This window comes from Gallus gallus, chromosome 2 (genome assembly GCF_016699485.2).
Source record: "Gallus gallus isolate bGalGal1 chromosome 2, bGalGal1.mat.broiler.GRCg7b, whole genome shotgun sequence".
Classification (NCBI taxonomy): Eukaryota; Metazoa; Chordata; class Aves; order Galliformes; family Phasianidae; genus Gallus; species Gallus gallus.
Window position 1 is genome coordinate 121,074,951 of NC_052533.1, and position 22,326 is coordinate 121,097,276.

At 39.3% G+C, this 22,326-nt stretch overlaps 2 protein-coding genes across 4 annotated transcripts; both read right to left on the minus strand.

Annotated features, from left to right (window-relative positions):
- Window positions 1-759: 759 nt before the first annotated feature.
- IMPA1 (inositol monophosphatase 1) lies at window positions 760-12,529 on the minus strand. Of its 3 annotated transcripts, none has more exons than XM_418310.8 (9): window positions 12,487-12,529; window positions 10,896-10,977; window positions 9,620-9,753; window positions 7,623-7,727; window positions 6,557-6,602; window positions 6,304-6,412; window positions 5,455-5,563; window positions 3,019-3,170; window positions 760-2,624 (listed from the first exon to the last, which is right to left on the minus strand). In XM_418310.8, exons 2-9 carry the CDS (start codon window positions 10,956-10,958, stop codon window positions 2,506-2,508), a joined length of 837 nt encoding a protein of 278 aa, XP_418310.5. In that variant the 5' UTR covers window positions 10,959-10,977; window positions 12,487-12,529; the 3' UTR covers window positions 760-2,505. The 3 variants fall into 3 exon arrangements, with proteins under 3 accessions (XP_418310.5, XP_004939993.1, XP_004939992.2); XM_004939936.5 differs by having other exon boundaries at window positions 12,482-12,529; XM_004939935.5 differs by having other exon boundaries at window positions 12,006-12,529.
- Window positions 12,530-15,905: 3,376 nt separating this feature from the next.
- ZFAND1 (zinc finger AN1-type containing 1) lies at window positions 15,906-21,819 on the minus strand. The gene is made up of 8 exons (XM_418311.8): window positions 21,756-21,819; window positions 20,816-20,858; window positions 20,071-20,110; window positions 19,606-19,733; window positions 19,424-19,515; window positions 18,484-18,608; window positions 16,608-16,763; window positions 15,906-16,500 (listed from the first exon to the last, which is right to left on the minus strand). Exons 1-8 carry the CDS (start codon window positions 21,808-21,810, stop codon window positions 16,330-16,332), a joined length of 810 nt encoding a protein of 269 aa, XP_418311.3. The 5' UTR covers window positions 21,811-21,819; the 3' UTR covers window positions 15,906-16,329.
- Between the last annotated feature and the right edge of the window lie 507 nt (window positions 21,820-22,326).

The following is a 22,326-nucleotide window of genomic DNA, read 5'->3' on the forward strand; positions in this document are numbered from 1 at the left end:
GTCCCTGCCCATGGCAGAGGGGTTGAAACTAGATGATCTTCAAGTTCCTTCCAGCCTAAATCATTCTATGATTCCATACACGGTAACTGGTTTTCCTTTCTGATTGTCTCACATGAATTATCCAGCAGAAACTATCTTGTAAATGTATCACTTCATATGAAAATGTTAGAATATAATTGAAACAATTTTAGCATGACTATCTATTCTCCATAGTGTTAGGAAAGCTAAGGGTGAAAAAGCTATGAGTTTCAACCAGCTGATGGGCCTGACAAACAGTAAAGTAAAGTGCTCTGTAAGATTTGAGTTCTGAGGAGTGACGTAATTATCGTACTACAATCTCATGGGAAGCTGTTTAAGTACTTTCTCTAAAAACACTGGGCTGTGTATACACCTGCACTATTTCTGTAGAGGCATAACAGTTTGTGATCTATGTCTATCAGAGGCCAAGAGGGCAAAGTTTTCAACTCAGAGAAAGCCCCAAGTCCACAGATCCAGCTTGCTGGTTCCCAGCATTGTACTATGATGAGTATTTATACTTTTTTCTCCTCAGAGAGAGGTTAGACATCGCAACAGAGCACCCAGGGAAGTAGTGGAGTCATCATAACTGGAGATGTTTAAGGAAAGGGTAGATGCAGTACTAAGGGATGTGGTTTAGTGGGCAACATTGCTGGTAGGTGGGCCATTGACCTAGGTGATCTCAGACATCTTTTCTAACATTAATGATCCTACGATGAAGCAGGGAAGCACACCTGAAGCAGCTGCTGTTCTGGGACCCATTTATTTTGAACACATTCTCTCACCTCATTTTTTTTTTTTAATCTATGTCTCCATTTCACAAATTAATCAGTTTTAAAAAAAGTTACGCAGGGTTTGTTCTACAAAAGCCAGAGAAAGGGTACAGCTGTCATACTCAAGAAATAACAATGATCCCAAATCATTTACAGCAATAAAGTTACAGTGAAATGGCCAAACAGTTCCTATCTAATGGTAACTTTAGAAGTAAAATTAAGTCTGATTTTTTTTTTTTGACAAAGACCTATGAATATCTGATCAGCAGCTAATGTTAATCATCTGGCATTAGATACAGTTTCAAATACAACATCTCAGCAAATTTGCAAAAAGAAGAACTGATATTGAAGGCTCACATTACATAAGAAATCTGCTGGAACTTTCAAGTGAGATCATTTTCCAAAACAAAAATAGTGGGACAGCAGTACAAGAAGTCAGGTTTCCCAAAATATTGCTATCTTTTGACTGGATAATCTCTATAAGACAACTTTCTTTTGGAGACCTCAGACGCAGAAAAATCAGGTTAAAAACTGATCTAAATTAAGGTTTTTTCTTAAAGTGCATTCATTGTTTGGTCAGTAGACTGATACTTTTAAATACAAAAATGCAAAGAACAGTATAGTTTTATAAGTTTAGAACTATACACTTAAAGCGTTAGATTACTGGCATTTCTTAGATTTATAAACACTTAGGTTTAGAAACATATTTTCTTTTATACCTATATACAACATAACACAATGGAAACCTGAACTCAGTCATTGCTATTATAACTTACAGAGAATGATGTAAGAAGCCTGGACTACTGGCTTATTTTTTTGCCAGCTCAGACTTTAATTATTCCTTAGGTTCTGAAATAAATTCATAATGGAGAAACTCGAACAAGATTAATGGATATTACAGTTCCAAATAATAAGTGTGAGAACCTAGTACATACAAGCTGATAATTCCAACTGACAGGACAAATTTAAAGTCATACTTCAATCTTAATTTGGAGCAAGTCCATCTGTCAATAGGAAGTGTGCTCAGAACTTATTCCGGGGAAAAACACGTAATTATTATTTCTGCAACTGTAATAAATATGCAAGAATACTGGCCACATAAAAAGCAGAAAAATAGACTGTTTATCTAATGTAAAAAAGGTAGAACCACGACTACAAAAACAAAAGACAGGTAACTAAAAAAGGCTTTAAATTAGATCCCAAACTACAAGCAACTAAAAAAACATTCGGAAACACACAAACTACTTCTAGAAAAACCCTAACAAGTTAAGGAAATTGTTATGCTGATGACGATGAAAAAGAAACAACAGTCAGGAGAAAAATGGTTGGAGATCGGATAAACAGTATTGCCTTCAGTTTCTGGTCAGATGCAATTACGTGGTGTTGAGATAGTGAATCTGTTTCGTTATTATGTAACTAAACAACGGGTCTTACGCTATGCCTTCCAGTGTAGTATAAAGCTTCAAAACAGCAGTTGTAGATCTATAAAAGGAAGCAAATATGTGTTTTTAATGCTAAATAGAATACTTGACAATAAAAGCTTACTTAGATCTTGGTCCAACCTCAAAACACCACTTCACAGTCACACCATAAGCTATCCAGTACTGAAAGAACACAATCTATTTTTCTCTTTTTTTAATCAGGTGCAAGGTGTAGAACAAACACGAGAGAGAGAGAACCACTGTATAATTGTATGTTTAAGGTGCAGCTTTGGTATTCAGTTAGTTGCATCATCTCTTTTCAGAGGAATTATCTGAAGTGCTTTGGCTATTCTCTCTGCAATAGGTCGACTGCTTGCTGCAATTATTCTCCGAGACATCAAATCAAATGGTCCACCTAGAAATAAAAGCAAGCAAGTTAAGTAGCTTACAGCTGGAAAAAAACTTAAAAGTTGTTAAGAAAATGAGCATTAACAAAAAAAGGATATATTATGATTCTGGACCATGTTCTGCCATTGGAAAAACACATTTAACTTAACAGGTTTATGCAGCATATGAACTACATTTAAATTTTTCTCAACATATGCTTACTGCTATTTTTTTTTTTTTTAATTCTGTCTTTTTTGGTGCTCAGCCAAACGGGTTAAAAAGTGGTATGCTCTGAAGCTATAAGATAATTGTCTCCGTATATTAACTGGATGTAAATTCTGTTTAGTAGTAATAACCTCTCTGCATTCTCTTTTCAGCTATTTAAAATGACAAAGGAATGTCATGCATTCTCCTATGCTTACCTGATACATCCAGAAGTACACCGCCTGCTTCAGTAATAATGATTCCAGCCCCTGCCATATCCCAGCAGTGAATCCCCATTTCATAATAGGCATCAGCTCCACCCGCTGCCACAAGGCACATGTTCACAGCTGCTGTACCAACAGCTCTAATCCTAAAGAACACAGTTGTTTTTCCAGATAAGAACAGTTTGTAAGGAAGTCACAAGGTATGTGCACATGGCAAAGAACACAAAAGCATCATGTGCAAAATGAGTTGAGCTAGAGCAAACAAGATGGAATGCTGCAGTGAAACAAATATGCATCACTTCATTCCCAATTACTTTTTCTAAGTAGCTTGAAGCTGTATGCATAGCAAATTCCCAGAAATAATATTTATGAATTCCAATTTTAAAAAGTGGCTTTAGAAAGAAAATAAATATTGAATAACCTCTCAGCCTAAAAAAAAAACCAAAACCAAAAAACCTAGTATTATGGAAGATAGCCGGGAGGAATGGCTGACATACCAGAAGGCTGTGAGACCTAGACAGATAAAAGAGTTGGACAGAACCTGATGAGGATCAGCAAGGGCAAGCGCAAAGCCTTGCACCTTGGGAGGAATAAAAGCATTAGTATAGGTTCAGGGCTGATCTGCTGGAGAAGGAGCTCTGCGAAGAAAAACCTGGGTGTCGTGGTGGACAACAAGTTGACTGTCAGCCAGTAGTGTGCCCCTGTAGCCAAGAAGGCCAGTGGTATCCTGGGGTGCATTAAAGAGCATGGCCAGCAGGTCGAGGAAGGTGATCCTCCCCCTCTCCCCTGCCCTGGTAAGGCCACATTTGGAGTACTGTGTCCAGTTCTGGGCTCCCCAGTTTAAGAAACATGAGCAACTTCCACAGACAGTCCAGCAGAGGGCCACAAGGATGATTAGAGTCCTGGAACACCTCCCTTATGAGGAGAGGCTGAGAGACCTGGGACTGCTCAGCTTGGAGAAAACTGACAACGGATGCAACCGACGCTTATAAATTCCTAATGGGCAAGAGTCAAGTGGATGAGGCCAGGCTCCTGTCAGTGGTGCCCAGTGAAAGGACAAGAAGCAACAGGCACAAGTTGAAACACAGGAAGTTCCCTATGAATATGAGAAAAAAATCTTTATTTTGAGGGTGACAGAGCACTGGCACAGGCTGCCTGGAGAGGCTGTGGAGTCTCCCTCTCTGGAGATACTCAAAACCTGCCTGGATGCTTTCCTGGGCAACTTTCTGTACAGAACCTGCTTTAGCAGGGGGTTGGACTAGATGTTCTCCAGAGGTCCCTTCCAAGCCCTACAATTCTGTGATTTACCCATGAAACAATAACAGATATTCTACTTTGCTTTTTGAATACAAGACTTCGAATACAGCACACACTTACCAACATTGAAAAGACAATTACTTCCCTTTCTCAAGGGAAGCTCAGTAAACATCTCTGGCTTGCAAAAAAAACCAGTAGCAACCATCATAAAAAAATAATTTACACAGTGAAAAACCAGTATGGGTAACTTAATCAAAATCTTCTTTGTGTTACAAATTCTAGCTTCTTCTGGAAATTAATATAGTTATATAATTAATAAGTAACTTGTACAAGTAATTAGTTCAATTATCAGCAAATTGATAGCAGCTAAGTTACAGCAAGAAGCAACTTAAACCAACTTCAAGCTCAATTTGCTTTTTACACATAAAATACCAAAGTTGAAGCGAGGAGACACTTCATGTTTTCCTTACTTATAACTTAGCATATACTCCTCAGTGACATTGGAAGGTTTTTTGAAAATACAAACTAAGTGCTAAATGTCAAAACAAGAACCCTGAGAATCTCAGCACAAAGCTAGAACTACTTTTAGATTAGAAACATGAGTAGACTGAACAACAGAAATCTGTCTACAGAAACCACCTTTATTTAAAGAAAAAGGTTTGTGGAAATGTAAGTTTCAAGTCACCTAGATGAGAAGAAACAAGGAACACATTGAGTTAAGAGCAGTTTGCTGGTCATGTCAGTTATTTGGACAAATTAAAAGTCTTTGTGCAGCATTAAAAGGGGAAAGGAAGATCTACTTTTGTCTTCTATATTAGAAAATAAAAATGACTTTGGTTACTACACAGAAATAAGAAATCTAACAGCTTCCTTAATCCAACATAGCTTCTCCAATCATATTTCCTTAAAATAAAAAAACACTAGGAAAACAGAATACTTCCTAGTCCTACAAACCCAAACATGCTTTAATTTTCAATACTATCTGATTTGTTACTGTTTCCTTAATTATATTCTCAGTCTCAAAAGGTGAAAATACAGTTTCTCTGCAGAGAGCTACTACACAGTAATATTTATATCCCACTGCACTTTTAAAATATGACATGCAAGTGATCTGTCCAAAAAATGATCTTATGTAACACTACCAGTAAATATAAAAAATAAGCAGTATCTTACCCATGAATAGGAATACTGAGGAGTCTTTCCATGTTAGAAAGAACTATTTTTATAGTCTCTGGATCACGATTTGATCCCAATTCTGTCACTAGAAGGGATTTTGTAATGTCTGAAAAAAGAAATAAAACCTCACTTTTCCAACAGTACAACTTACATACCTAATTACTGTTACTAAACTTAAGATAAATTCAAACAGAGTTTACTCCATTGCATTCCCACATAAAAGAATAAAAACCATTTAAATATTAATACTACATGTACTGGATGTATAAAAATCCTTTCTTATGGGCATAGTGACAGGACAATATGAAATAAAGTCAACATAAGGTGGTTCAATTTTATATATACATTAATTGATGTCATTATTGAGAAAAAGCATTGTTAGAAAAATTAGATAAGTTCTCAGAACTTTAAAGGCCCTCCACTTTAAGTGAGGATTTTATTTTACATAGGATAGGTAAGTACAAAAGAGTGATAGTGATTTAAAACCTGGACAAAGTTCACAGCCGGACAAAGCTGAATTGTTTAATGGATTTGTTATGGTTTCTAAAGAACAAACAGAGGGATTACAGACTTACAGGGAATACAATTTAAAAAAAAAACAACAACACACACAGGGAATAAGAAATTCAACTGCTGAGCGTTGATCGTGCAAAGATCACAAGCACGTTAAAGCATCAAAGAGAACATAAGTGTTTCTCTAATCTGAATAATTCATGGCCAAAATGCCTGTGTTTGAAAGCAAAACAGTGTGCTAAGAAACTGGAATACATCCAAGTCCAAAAGTACTGATGTACCACTTGTAAAAGAAATGAAATTATTTTTAAAAAGCTGTGTTGCTCCACTTACCTTCTTGGCCTGACACTTTAAGTTTCTGACCATTGCAAAATGCCCCTTTTCCTTTTCTGGCAGTGTACATCTTGTCTTCAACACAGCTATACACAATTCCAAACTCTATCTGCAAGGAAAAGGAAAGATACCTTGAGGTTTCTGGTTTTTTCCTTTCTTCCTATTTACTGTGAAAATAGGAATCTTAATAGTAACTAGCAACAAGAAATTGCTTGGTTTTGCTTGATTAGATATTAAGTAATGAAAAGTATACCTTTTTGTTTACAACAAAGCCAATTGAAACTGCCACAAATGGAAACCTACAAAACAAAACATTTCACTAATGTGAAGATACCAAACTTCTTTTGTTACCATGATTATGCTTAACAAAAACAATGTTCACTCATATGCAATATATAACCAAAAAAGAAACATGGCATATATAGAAAATAATACTTTTTCTGGAATTTGCAGTTTACTATAGAAATACACCCAACAACACCATTTACCATTGCATATACAAACTTTTCCACCCACTGAAGCTAGGAATGTTACATTTGGGCTCGGGGACTGTCATTTTTATAGCCAAAGAATACAAGCAGGTCTCCATACCACTAACCTTTCTCAGAAGGAACAAACTGTCTAGCCAAAACAGCCTCATCAGAAGAAGTTATCTCCCCTGCCTTCCTTACAGATTTAACTTGGTAAATTCAGCAGAACATGTTCTTTCCTTGTGGCTTTTTATACACGTTAATTATCAGGATACAGAAGCTATTTAAAGCTGTGGCCCACACAGAAACAGTCATTTGAAAATGGAATTCAAGAACGTTCAAAAAAGCTAAAGGTCAAACTCTGTGTTTCAAAGATGAGGGAACAGTCAGTCATCATTACCCTGAAAGCCCCATTCTCGACATACAGAACACCCACTAGGCAGTCACTAGTGATAATTTCATTTTCTTTCATTGTAGGAGCTCCCAGATCAGATTTGAAAGCTGCTGGAAATCAGTGCTTGGAGCTGTTACTGCCTTTCACCAAAACCTCTCTGAAGATGCAGCTCCTAATTCTGACTCCTGATGCTTTTCAAGGCTGCTGACCACACATAGTAAAAGCCTTTGAAGGAATATATGCTCATGTTTATGGCAAGACTACTATAAAAGTTAAAGAAATACTAAAATAACAATTACAATTATCCAGTGCCTCATTAAATTTCAACAGTTTCTAACTATCAGCAATATCTCTTTTAAAGCAATTTAGAAGAGAAAAAGCCGTACTTTCTAGGAATTGCAGAAAGAAAAACGTTAATCAGTTGAAGTTGCTAACACAAAAAGTGAAAGGTGGACCTGTGTACGAAGTTGGTAGTTCCATCAATAGGGTCTATAATCCATGTAGGGTTATCCGTCAAAATGCTGCCCTCTCCGGCTGCAACCGATTCTTCTCCAATAAAGCTGCAGTAGGAAACATATTTAAAAGATACAAAGAAATTGTTTGAACGTTCTGAATTACAATAACGTCCTTGAAACTTAAACTCTTGAAGCAAGATATGGGTTTTCATACCATTGGTAATTGCATGTGAAAAAGATGAGAAAAACTGGAAAGCGCAAACTGCACCTGACCAAGCTTGCGCTGAAATTTATGATGTCAGAAAACAGCACAAATGGGGGGGAAAAAATGCTTTTTTCATATCCCTCACTGGAATTTAGCATTCTAAACACTGAAGTTTTCATTCTAAACAGTAACACCATCGCCAAGTTTTGGCTAGAGTACTTTCAGTTTATGGGTACTATAAAGCATTGCTTGTTGCCTATATTTTAACTGGAGAAAGCTTTTATGGTCACACTCATGGGCTCAGATCACTACAGTAACTGTTCATTAATACTTAACTCAGAGATGGAAGAATTGTTACAACTCAGAACTGCATTCATTTTACCAGTATTATGGAAAAAGGGAACTTGGTGAAGGGATGAAAACCAAATCAACGCCCCCCAAAAGACAGGGCAAAGTGTGTGTCATCAGGCATGCTACTAAACCAAGGGACACAAGTGGCCGTACCACAAGAACCTGAATTTCAGACTCTGTTTTTTGGAAGTGTTTGTTCTGAATTGCAAGATTATTAGGATCAGTGTAAAACGGTAGAATTCTCTCCTATGCCTTTTGCACATTTATTTTATCACATATTACTCAACCAATGAAAAGCATGCATCAAATGCCTGCTCTTACGATCAGCTGGAGAAGTGAAGATGACTGCTCAGAAAGAAGCAGCACGTTTCCAAAAAGCAGATCTTCAAGAAGGGAGAGACTGAAGAGTTATTTTAGATAAAAGAGAAATTCATCAGAAATAAATTCAACAGACACGCGTCCAAGAGGGTATAAATTACCTAATATAAAAATAAGTTCAAATATTCTAAACTGTTTGTCAATACCAGAAACTTCTTTCTTCCAAGGTTGTTACTTAGGTCTGGATGCTTACACTGATTTGGCTAAGTTGCTGACATTTTGCATCACTTGAGTTCTTCTAATTCTATGCATATTTATTAAGTTTTACATATATTGTTATGATAAGAAAATCTCCAAGAAAAGGAATGAAAATGCCTTTAGAAAACTGTACTAAACTTGAGCCTTATGTCAAAATTGGAAAGACAGCAAGTTAATACAACTTAGCCTTCAAGAAGAAATTTCTTTTATGTATTTGTATTTTGTATAACAAACTTTTAGTTATGCAGAAGCAAAAAAGTCAATCTACTTGCAAGACTCTTACACAGTATGAGATTTGCCATAGGCACACTCATTACCACAGCAGCCATCCAGGTTAGACAGTGAAGATACAAGATATTTGGGATCCAGTCTTATCTTGGGGCTGCTCGTGATGCCCCAAAAACAGAAGACCAAACACTTACTGACATACAGGTGGGTCAGACTGAAGTGATTTTCAGTATGAGCCTTGACCTACGCTAATTTTATGTCACTGAACTCCGTGGACTCTACGTTTTGTTACTATAGCTTTCTTAAATTGGTAACAAAATTAGCAAGCAATGAGTTTCAAAGCATTTGGGAAAAAATCAGCACTAAGAAACAATATACTAAAGCTATGGGAGATTTTTGTAACTTTCCAACAGACTGTCATAACAGAATTTTCCCAAGCAAAATCAAAGTTTCCATTTCGTTACCTCTCCCACCCCCCCCCCCCCCCCCCCCCATCAAAATTGAACTGATTAGAATCATAGAATGGCCTGAGTTGAAAAGGACCATAAGGATCATTTAGTTTCAACCCCCCTGCTATGTGCAGGGTCACCAACCACTAGACTAGACTGTCCAGAGCCACATCCATTAGGAACTATACCTGTGAGAAGGATACTTTTCTTTTATTAATGAGATAATGAAGTTTTCTACTTTTTGATCAGTTTCAGTCACTAGATCCACTGGTGAACTTTTAATCATAATGGATTTTTCTTCTTTGAGTGCTCCACGGATCATCTGTTAACAAAAGAAGGGGAAAAAAAAGGTTTATTCATTAACAGCATGGAAAAAATTAGTTCTCTCAGGAATCTGAGCATCACTGGGCATCATTTTTACTATGATTTTCTATACTGCACATACATAACAGAAAGACAAACAGTAGCAAAATCTCCATTTAATTGCAGCAGCTCACCCCTACATCTTTCTCCAGTCCCTACTCAGCACAAACTTCTACATGACCTTTATAATGGTACATGACACCAAGCTCTGTTTTGCTAGAAGTGCTAAATTTATAAATTAATAAACAAACAGAGATATTTAGGACTGAGCTTATGTGAGGCATTTTTAGTCAGATCTTACATTTATGATCTTAAAACTGGCAGAATCAGCTTGAATAAGAACGCATGCCTCACAGCCCAGATTATTAGTTTACTCAGAAAGTTTTTTCAGGGAAGATTGTAATGAGATCATTGCAGGGACAATGTTTTGCCATTTTGCAGCTCTGAGGACAGCATTAGTACACGTGCCATCTTCTCAAGATGCAGACAGCTGTACCAAGCAGAACTACCATGAATAAATGAACCCTCATTAACAGCTCCTATGACGAGCCTTTGCTAAGACAGAAAAGCTCTTTCAAGAGATCTCAGATCACAAAACTTTAAAGTACAGATGCTGTGAGAGACATTTCTTATTTGCAGATGTAAAGCATTCTTCAGAAAGAGAAAACAGCATGTACGATGTGCCAACAAGTCACTGTGTAAAGCTGACCAACAGTGTTCCAAAGAAAGACAATCAACAGTTTTCAGGTATGCAAAAAATAAGGGAAAAAAATTTAAGGGAAAAAACAAATACCTATCATTTATCATTATTCCAAAATCATTTTAAAATGAAATTTAAGGAACAAAAGATATTCCTTGGTTTTTATTAGATTCTCATTCCAATAAAGATGCAAAGTTTTCTATTACACTAACCAAGCTGAAAGACACTCCAATCTCGAAAGTTATTTAACTACAGTGCTAATTCCTTTTTTTTTTTTTTTTTTTTCAATACTCCACAGAAGAATATCCAACACCAAAGCTCATTCAAAAGCTACATTCAAAAGCTACACACATACTAGCCTCAATAAATAACGGTATTAGTTATAAATGGTTTATACTTACTTCTCCAGCTTTCTTTGCCAACGTAACTGCATAATCCATACATTCTTGCCAAGGATCTGCCATGTTTTCTCCGATGTACAGCCTACCAAAGGGATATGTTAACACAAGAAATGATTACGGTTACTTTTTATAAATTCTAATTTTTCACTCTTCCTGATCAGCCTGCAGCGTTTTCTCCTAACTGGAATACAGAAGTCTGCATTATCTTTTACTCAGGAAGGACAAATTTCAAGTTTATAAAAAGCTTTGTAGAGGTTACCAGACTATCTGGACATTTTGTGACGATCAGTAAGACGTAAAATAAAAACATTAACAAGTCCAAATCCACAGTGTTGAAAGACACAAGCATACATGCAACACTGTATTTAGACACTGACCTCAATGTACATAAAGGCTTTGAAAAGCAATAGTGCAGTTACAAGTGAGCAGTGTACAGCTCAGGGCCTCTTTGCTTAAAAGCCACAGAACTGTCACTATCATTTACTGCAGAAGACTGTTGACATAAAGCTTAGTCTTGTTTTAAGTATGGTTTAAATGAATGTGAATGCCTTAAATTAGAAAGGAACGAGCCCCAAACCTATACTTTGTTGTTTATTCTGTCACTCTTTGCTCTAGGGGTGTGTTCCAAACAGTAATATGAAATGCTTTTGATTCTACATGAGAAAGATAAAAGATCCCAGTCACTTAAAAGCGTCTTCTATAGACTTATGTATTAAGAAACAATACAAGGTACCAATACCCCGCTCTGTATGCACGCCTACGTGAAACAGCAATTAGCATATCCTACACTGCGCTACACCCACAGCGGGTCACACATTCATTCAACTTTGGTGGTTTGCCTCATTTTCAAGACAGCCCTTTCAGAAGCCTTCCAGTGGTTCTGTCATTGAGACACGATGAGCAAGACAAGAGATGTGAAATGCTTGTAGATTTAAAAGGATAAGCACTCATTAAAAAACCCTTCTGCAATCACCATGACCCATCCCCAACCTGAGTATCCTGATATTGTGACCCTTGTCCAGGTCCTAACGGCGGGAGATTGCCAAAGGAAACCCTACTTTTATAAAGCACAACGAGCCGACGGTCCAATTGTGTTCATAATCTACTCACCACAGAGCCCTGCGCGCACAGGGCCAGTCAAATAACACAAGTAAGGTGCCGTATCAGAAGCACCGAGCAACGTCCCGCTAAGCACACAGACACCCAGCACAACGGCACAGCAAAGGAAAAGCAACCAGTTACATCCAGAAACGCATTCGAACAGTAAGCCTGCATGAATTCTAGTTAAACACCGGCAGCTGCGTTTACAGGACGGAGCTGCTTTCTCCCAGCTCGGCGCCCTCCCGCCCCGCAGGCTCAGCCCCGCACTGAGGGCGGAGGTGCGAGTGGCGGAGCCCACACCCGCCGGTCCCAGCAGAGCACAGGCCACCGGCACCCAGCCGCCATACAGGGCACCCGGGGCTCCGAACGGTCCCGTCGGGTCGAAAAGCGGCCCCAGTCGCGAGCAGCCCCTGCCTCACACCAGGAAAGGGCCGCGAGAGCAGCACCGCATCCCGAAATGGCGACCGAGGAGAGGGCCGCCTCACCTGACCTCACGGCTCCGAGCTCCGTTAACCACCGCCGCTGCTCCGAGTGAGCGTTCAGCCTCACGGCACTACGCATGCCCCGGAGGCGCTGGCCACGCCCCTACATCGCCAGGTTCCACCGCGCCTGCGCAGTGAGGACCGGCGCCTTTTGCCGGCTGTCCCGGCCCCGCGCAGCAGGAGCTGTGGGGCGCGCAGTGCCCGCCGAGCGCGATGGCGTTCTGTCAGTTCAAGATCTTTATCTACAAGCTTACAACAGCTGTGCAACAGCCTTCTTTGCCTCCTCACTCCCCCATCTCCCTCCATCCCCATCAGGTCTAGTAGTTGAGATAACACCAAACCAGCAACCTGAGAGAGACCACTGGTTTTGATTTTAGTCATACAATAAATTTCCAGAAAAGCTCATACAATCCAGACAGATTTTTGGAAACAAAAAAGAATAAAAAGCTGCATTTTTGAGGTTAATACAATTAAACAGACAGAGGGAAACAACAGTCATTGCTTTCCTTGGTAAGGTTGCCTGAACAACTTCAGAGTTCACTCTGAAGCCTGGCCCTGCATCCTTCCTCAGGATAAAACACTGATGCATCTTGTGTTTACAAATGACAGTTAATCTAGCTTACTCTCACATGTAAGATGTTGATCTACAACAAACAACAAGGAGGACAAGGGCTGTAATGTGCTTTACGGTTCAGAATGACCATAACCTGTCTCCCACTCCCAGTGGCACCCCAACCAACCCACAGCTGTGTGCTTCTGCAGGGCAGCTTTCACCTTTTCCTTTATACCTCAAAGACGTGGTGTCCATTCCCAGCAGTGCCAGGATGCTGAGTCACTGCACCTTTCCACACTTCACCTTTCCTCTTTTGCAAACAGGCAGAATCATAGAGACCTTCAGCAGTATTGGTCAGTCTTTAAAGGGCTGTACAGATGTTTTCCTGCATGATTAGTTTGCACATCATTACAAGTTTATACTGAGAACTGTAGCACCAACTGAGAGAGGCACACTGACTGTGGTTTTGCTTTTGTTGTGACACCTGGTAAGCAAGAAAACACATCTGCTGCTAAACATCTTCAGGCCATGCAGATCACACACCACAGGACATATACTTTTTCTAATAGACACGCAAAGAGAAACTGTTTGAGACATGGCTGTCTGCTTCCTCAGCACAACATAGTATTTCTTGTTTACTTTGGCACTGCCCAGCTGGTTCACCATACCAGCAATACCGGTTCACCATACGAGCTGGTTGACATACCCAAGCAAAGTTGAGCTTTTGATGCAAATTTAAGTTTAAAGTTTGCTCTGTACCTCTACACCAGTACATGAAAGATTTTGTGTGTGAAATGACACAAGGCCAGGAGCTGGAACCTGCAGCACCCTTAGAGATAAAACATTTGCAAAGCCTTAACCTCATCCATTTTCTAAAAGTACCACACAAAGAAATAACAAACAAGAAGCTAGAGTCTAACAGCTAATGTGAGCAATTCTATCTCAATCTTTGAGATCTTTCCAAGGATTTACTTCCACTTTCCCTAGTCTATATTCTCCCTAGCTCCAGTAAATTTTATTGTAATTATTTTGCCCACAGTTACATGCACTGAAAAAAATCTGTATTATGAAGTAAATAAAAACTTCAGAACAGGCTGTGTGCAGGCAGTTCTGGCACGCATCTCTGCTCAGTCTTTTTATCAAATAGGTTTATGCTGGGGAGGTGGTAAAACGGTCATGTAAGCCATATGCTTCATGTACAGGTGGCACATGAAGGGATATGCGAAGAAAGGGAAGAAAAGAAATGGCAAGAGAAAAGGAGAACTATTCTTTTCATGCTGGAAAGAGAGATGACACAGCTGCAGAGAGAAGTAGGGGGAAGTGGAGAAATGTATGCATAACATTTCACTATTGTGAACCAAAGATTTTCAGAATATTCAGTCACTGAAGATCTATAAAGATCCTATAAAGACAATCCTGCTGATTTCTCAAAGCCTCTGACACATCTTTGCTCCAAAGTTTGCCATCCTTACTTCTAGCCGTTCCCTCCCCATTCCATGAATTACATCTTGTCTCTGCCTATTGCAGAGGGCTGGAACTAGATGATCTTAAAGATCCCTTCCAACTCAAACAATTCTATGATCACCAGTTCTGCTCTCGTTGCAGAACCATGCTTTACCTACATTGCTGGAAAACCTTGACTCCTGCTTAGCATGTCTGTATGTCAGTTCATAGAATCATAGAATCACTAAGGTTGGAAAAGACCCACAGGATTATCCAGTCCAACCATTCATTCATCACCAATGATTCTCATTAAACCATGTCCCTCAATACAACATCCAAACGTTCCTTGAACACCTCCAGGGTCGCTGACTCCACCACCTCCCTGGGCAGCCCATTCCAGTGCCTGACCACCCTTTCACAGAAGTAGTATTTCCTAACATCCAGCCTGAACCTTCCCTGGTGCAGCTTGAAGCCATTCCCTCTAGTCCTATCACTAGTCACATGAGAGAAGAGGCTGACCCCCAGCTCACTACAACCTCCCTTCAGGTAGTTACAGAGAGCAGTAAGGTCTCCCCTGAGCCTCCTCTTCTCCAGACTGAACAATCCCAGCTCCTTCAGCCGCTCCTCATAAGGCCTGTGCTCCAGACCCCTCACCAGCTTTGTTGCCTTTCTCTGGACATGCTCCAGGGCCTTGATGTCTTTCTTACAGTGAGGGGGGAAGTGAGTTACGTTGAGGGAAGGTGGAAAGAAGTTTGGAGACACACCAGACAGCATAACTACAACAGCACTTCAGTGCTTCCTTACACTCTGGCTCATCAGCTCTTTCCTTTGTGGAAAGCACCTCCTTTTTGCAGCATCTACACAAAATATGAAGTACATCTACTTATACTTCAAACAATCTTTTTAACCATCTCCAAACCAAATTTCAAGACTCTGACATCAGAGAAAGCCACTACAAGCAACTAGAGCTGTAATTCCATTATGTTGAAGCACCATTAACAACCTCTTTAAAACTCAGGGAGTCTATCTTGCAGATTGCTGATGATGATGCAACACAGATTTACCTAAAACAGACACTGTCCCAATCAGGATAGGATGAAACCACAAGCTATTAAAAACTGTGCTGCTGGTTTAACCATATTTCTTCCTTTTTGAAATCTTATCTAAGAGAGAATGATTTCACTCGGTAATTAAGTGGAAGATTAAAAAAAGAACTTGATACTGAAATTCTGAAACACAGAAAAGACATGTGAGAATTACCTTTGCTTTATAAAGCTTCTTCTCTAACAATCAATGCACTAAGAAAATGTGGATCTGAAGCATGGGCTCCAGTGCTGCATTCTGAACCATCTGAAATCTGTCCCTGTAGATGTAGAAAACATACTGCAAGACTGTAATGGGCTCTTTTCCTTCACAGAGCTGACACACTGCAATTGTACATCTTCGATATTTATCAGTACATAATTCAGCCATCGTTTACACAAAAATAAATACATATAAAATTTAGAAAAATGTTATTTAGCTGCAAAATGTCAATAAAGCAAGAGTTCATTTTAGCTAGTGAGTATCTGTAATACGAGTTATTGTAGCAACCAGTTGTCCTTTCAGGACATAGTTCTGCCAATTATGCAACTGAAGAATTCATGGAAACTGAGTGTTCAAGAGGTAAGAACAGATTCTGGCATACAGTGATGTAAGGGTGGAAATCCTGCCAATGGCTGGAGGCTTAAAACTAGATCATTGTTAAGGTCCTTTCCAACTCAAGCCATTCTGTGATGCCACGAGGAAGAAACCGGTCTTGGTTTGAATACCACACTTCTAGAAGATCTTTTGTTGTTTTATTTGCAATAAGTTACTAACTTAAGTATGACTCTGTGTCTTCTATAAATAAAACATCGTTATCAAGATACTCCAGAATTATATTTCCACCATTGAATAATGGATAATCTTCATCAGACAGCCATTTTTCCAATGTGTGCTCAAATGGCAAGGCTTCTCCAGAGGCACTATGGCATAACCTCAATTTCTACAAGAAAAATAACACAGAAATTAACATCAAAATTTGCCTGAGATGCAAAAAGAGGAGGAGAAGGAGGGAAGGGTAAAAAAATATATATATTATTACTTATTTACCTGGGCTGTTGATTTGTTGTTGTCATTTTTAAGGCTTGCTAAGGAAGCTGCATAATCTACTACTTTGCCAATACTCCACTTACTGCAAAAGAACATAGGCTTGCTTTTCTCTTTGTTTCCCTTTGGTAAAAGAACTTGAAAGTAAATTCTTTCCGCCTAGAAAAACATAAAAACCAGTTACATTTATAAAAGATAAAAAATAAAATCAGAAAGACAAAGCATAATTCCGCACACATGCAGTGATGTATTCATCAGTTGAGTCTGTCCTTTATGAATCCAAGCCTGACACTGTCAAACAAGACAGAGTTCTTCTTTTATAAGGATTTATTTAACTCTTCCCTAGGAAAAACAAAACAAAACAAAACACAGATATATCCTCCTCCCAATTTGTTCATAAAACTGATTTTCAACCTATGCATTTTCCTCACACAAAAATCTGTAACACGGAGGAATACTACAAAGGGGAACAGGAAGCAGGACTTGAATCTTTCTAAAATGTAAATGACTACAAATTGTGAAACAGCTAACACAGCCAGCTTATTACAAATACACACTAACGTAACTTAGCTTCTAACAGTGTCCTAGCACCTTCCTCCAGTTCCTCCTCCAGTTCTACGGATGACGAGGCAGTTTCCCACAGCTCACTGCAACATAATTCACAGAACTGCTCATTCTACTGCTGCATCCCTAACTCTGGAATATGCCTCCTGGAATTTCTGCGCCATATTCACGAGAATATCAGTCAATCAAGGATACAATAACACTATATTGCCACATGGCTTTCCTGTTTTGAGCTGGTCAGTCTTGAAAGCAGTACCCCAAAGAAGCAATTACCTACAGAAAACTGATCCCTGGCCTACCAAGAGAGAAAAGACATTTCTAAGATAGCCTGGTTTTTCCTGATCTTAGTTAGAAAGGACTGCTGGGGTCAAATGGTGCAAACCATGCTCAAAGCAAGGCAAAATTAAAGCTGAGCCTAATGACAATGACTGATCAGGTGGCGTCAAGTCAGATTCAGTCAAGTTTTGAACACCTACAGCTTCACTATACAGTGATGAGAGAAGTAATATGCCTAAGAAGCATTTGAGAAACTTCATATTAAAAAAATCTGCCAAACTGGAACTAGCTGGGCAGTAGAGAAGAGTAAGAAATGATCATCTAGAAAGAGTCTAGGAGGCAAATTAAATAGAGATAGATGCAGGAGTTTATTTATCAGTCAGTTATTGCTATTCTAGAGGATTGGAGAATATCAAAATAAGAAAATTAATAATGAGAGAAACTGGCATACAGTAATTTGTGTTAAACTTGTTAGAACTTATTAGCTTTGGAATAGGAAGCCCCTTTTTAAGTATTCCTTTAAGTTCTGATGGCAGACTTTTAAAAATTATGTTCCATAAGATTTGCTGAAGAGAGAGTGATTAATTTCAAATATTTCTTTACAAGCAGGTCTTTGTAATAATCCTGCTCATGGCAGAAAACCTATCTAATTTAAAGCATGACAAGTACAGAAAAAAAAAAATCATAAGAAGACTCAGTAATAGAATAGCTGCAGTTGTTTTAAAAACAATAATTAAACACCTAATTACCAGGCAGAATGTTTTCACTATTATAAATCCAATCTCAGAAGCCTAAACTTGGCATGCTAACACAATTCTGTTATAAAGAACCTGACTGCTCTAAACTCTACCCAAACACCTTACAAAAGACATGGGATCAGTGAGACAGCTTTTGGATGCCAAGCTGAAATTTATCTGTAAACACTGTGGCCTTGGAGAATTAAATCCAAAAACAAACTGACAGAACTAGAAGAAAAAGAAAGTTAGAAAATGTATCCTTTCCTTAGAGAAGTCAATTATGGAAACCAAGTATGACTAACCTGAGGCAAGGACTTGTCACCACATGCATGCATTTTCAGTTTCATTAATGCCACTTTTGCTGCTGTTTCACTGTTCCTTGCTCCTTTGCGTTTTTTGCTTTTTATGTCTTCATTTTTTTTAGAATCTGAGAACAACATTATTCCTGTTAGCATGAATCACATTTCTCATGAACATATCTTGGAATAAGCTTATAATATCTCTATACTATAAGCCTTACCGCATCTTGTGTCTTGTTGTCAACTCCCTACCTGTCCTCCTGAGGGCAAGATATTTTATGCACCCCTATTCAAGGATATTTATGACATATCAGAACTCTGCTGCATGGAAAGGTAGACCAGCAAAAGAACCAGGCAAACAAGTTGCAAAAGCTAAAGAGATACAAACTCCAATGCTTCTGTAGCTGTGATGATCACAGTATTCATTTGTATGGCAACAGGTTTAGGTTCTCCTTTCTACATATAACACCCATGGGACACTTAGGCAGTGCTTTCTATTCTCTTTCCTGCACCAGATCTTGGATAAAAGCTACAAAAATTGTATTGTGGAGTCACTCTTTTTTGCCACCTTGACTGCATAGGTATAATCCCAGCAGATGGGCACATGCACATAATACAACCATTATCTGCATAAACTAATATGCAAAGATAAGTGGCTAACTAAAATTAATTACATGATAGTACTTGAATCAAAACAATGCAATAATTCTGAAAGAAACTTGAGTCTCCTCTCAATTTTCAAAGATTTTATTTCTAGATATATGCTACTCTTTTCTTGTTGCAGTTAGAGTGAACACAATTATATGAAGACAGGTGAGTTTAAGGCTATTCAAGCAAGGAACTCCCATCCTTTTCTTTATTTTGGTCAAGTCTAGACCATTAAAGAAGGTCACCAGCCTTCTGAAGAAAACTGTAGTGTATATATATTTCCCATTGTACTCACCTATAATATCTTTAACTAGCTGCTGAGTGGCAGCCATTCGAGGTTTTGGTGTGTCCAGTTTCTCACACTCATGATCCGACTGATGCCGATGTCTATAAATAACAGAGATAAAAACTTGCATTAATTTATGCCCCATGCGCTAATGAACAAGCATTTATCTTTAAGCACTCTATTCCACTCACCTCAGGCAAAAATGTTTTTCACAGTAGGGACATAAAACTGGCAAAAGTTCCTTCGCTTGGCAGTCCTTATATGAGCATAGGTAAGATCTGTGCTGATCTGGTTTCACAGAGTTGTTTCTTATATTCACCTAAGCATCAGTACAAAATATTCTGTGTAAATAAACATACCACAGACACGTCACCAGCCTGGTTACTGAAAAGGACTGCGCCTGCTCTCCATTCTCCAGATAAAATTAGTTTAGCAATCCTCTCTTACTTCTCATTCATACAGCTGTTAGAAAAAGAACCATCCTTCTAATCAAACTTAATTCTGAAACACAGAGAAAGAGTACATTCATTTTTTAAGCCTGTCAAGCACTCTCAGTTTAATAACTCATAGTTCTTTACCATTCATATATGTCTAATCTGAAAATAGCTAGTTCAGCTGCACAGAATTTTAAAGGTAGTCCTGTATTATTAGATTACCTCAGAACACCCATGAGCATCCCGGCTCCTGTGCTGAAGACTCGGTGGCAAAAGAAGAAAATATCACAACATTATCATCATCTCAAGAGGAGAAAAGTGCACATGAAAAGACTTCAGTGTTTTAAGTGCAATCTGATAAGTTTTATCATAGCAACACTTTAGAATAAATTTTGAGAATTTAATTAACAAGCAAATGACTGCATGGTGTTTTGCTACCTGACAAGCAGAACCACAACAGTTATTTATCTCTTAGGACTTAATGCTCAAAGTTAATAAAGCATTCCAAGACAGTCAGGTCATTAGCATGCTTAAGAATTCAGCTCAAAGCAACTGGAATTTGTCTATTTTAATGGATTTTGGATCACTCTCCACAACACCAGAAATGCCTTGAAAGCGTCTACAATTTTAAAGTGAAATTTTAGATCTGCTCTCAACATGAGACAGCTAATCATTTCTCTACTCTGATTTGAGACCCTGGGATAAATTTGTGTTTTTTTTTCTACATAAAACAAACACCAACATCAGTACAAACCAAGCTCTAACCCTCACGCCTTCTGTAATAGTTAAGCACATTCTAGAGACGCTCTCTAATTTCAAATCTCTACAGCAGCTACTTGGGAGAACAGACAGTAAAAAAAATATTATTATTATTATTTAACTGAACATATCTAACCAGTTACTACACATTCATAAAACATTTAGGTCTACAACAATTGCCACACTGAGATCTTACAGGAAAACTTACCAGAAAACACCTGAACAGCCATCACATACAAAGGGGAGAAAATCTGAAAGAAATCATAGAATGGCTTGGGTTGGAAGGGACCTCAAGGATCATGAAGCTCCAACCCCCCTGCCACAGGCATGGCCACCAACCTCCCCATTTAATACTACACCAGGCTGCCCAGAGCCCCATCCAACCTGGCCTTGAACACCTCCAGGGACAGAGCATCCACAGCCCCTCTGGGCAGCCTGTGCCAGCACCTCACCACTCTCATAGCAAAGAGCTTCCTCCTGATATCCAACATAAATCTTCCCTCCTTCAACTTAAAACCAGAAAGGGAGATTTGTTTTCAGTTAAACAACACGTTTTTTATTTGTTTGGTTTTTTTTTTTTTTTTTTGGCTAATAGTTTTTATTTTCATTTTTACACTTTTAACTTTTGTTTACCTTTATCATGGGGTAGGCATCCTCACCAGGACACTTAACAATTGCATTTACACAATACCCCAGAGTGGTTTTTGTGGCCCAGTTCCACTAACTCCTCCAGTTATCATTACAGAAAGAAGATCAGAGAAGGTAAATTAAATGTAAATACATTCTGTAATGATGCTATTTCTAAGGATTTTTTTTTCTTCCCTCCAGTATCAAACACTGAAAGTAGAACACCAGCGATCAGACAAACACTCATCGCTCATACTGAGCGATTAATTATCGGAGACTCCCAAAACGCAGCATACAGAATGCCGGCCGACTGCCAGCGCCCACTCTCAGGCCATCGCCGTGTTTTTCCACCCTACAGGTGAGATCCGCTGCCTCCTTCGGGTTACCGCTCCGTCAACACCACGGGAGAAGAGTGGAAAAACAGAACAATAACGACAATAGTTCTGTACCGTCACAAAGGCGGTCCTGCCAGGGAGCTCCCGCCCCCGGGCCCCATAGAGCCGCGCAGCCCCACTGCTCACCCAACTGCCGGCAGTCCGGCACCCCGCAGTGCTGCCCCAGCAACAGCTCCGCCATTTTCCTCGCGGAAGGGGTGGGAACTGAGCGAGGCGCGCAAGCGCTGTCGGGCTGCTGGAAGACTCCAAACGGGCTGGGGGCGGGCACGAGGGGACGGGGAGGAGAAGGGGTGGGAGAATGTATGCAGATATGCGGCTCTCCCTGCCCCAGGGAGGGATCCGTGGCACCTGGCGGGCTGCAGTGCTAACCGCGGCGGTTGGTCCCCGCCGCTGCCGCTCAGTGAGCGTCCCGCAGGTGGCCCCGGGCTGTTCTGCTGCTACTGGAGTAATAAGTGCTGTTGTGCTTCTGTTTCTTTGGAGTCGTGTCAGATGCAGAATAGTGTGTATGCCAGGAGGCGGAGAAAACGGGAAGGGAGATGACAAGCACCCAACATTCTTCTTGTGCTCTTTTAATTACTAACCACTGCTGTGGTTTCCATAGGTATGCATCTACGTTTCTGAAAAACTGCATTTCTCTCCTGTGAAGATTTACTGTTTGTTTTATCAGTCCCTTGTGTGTTTTTAACACAGAATCATC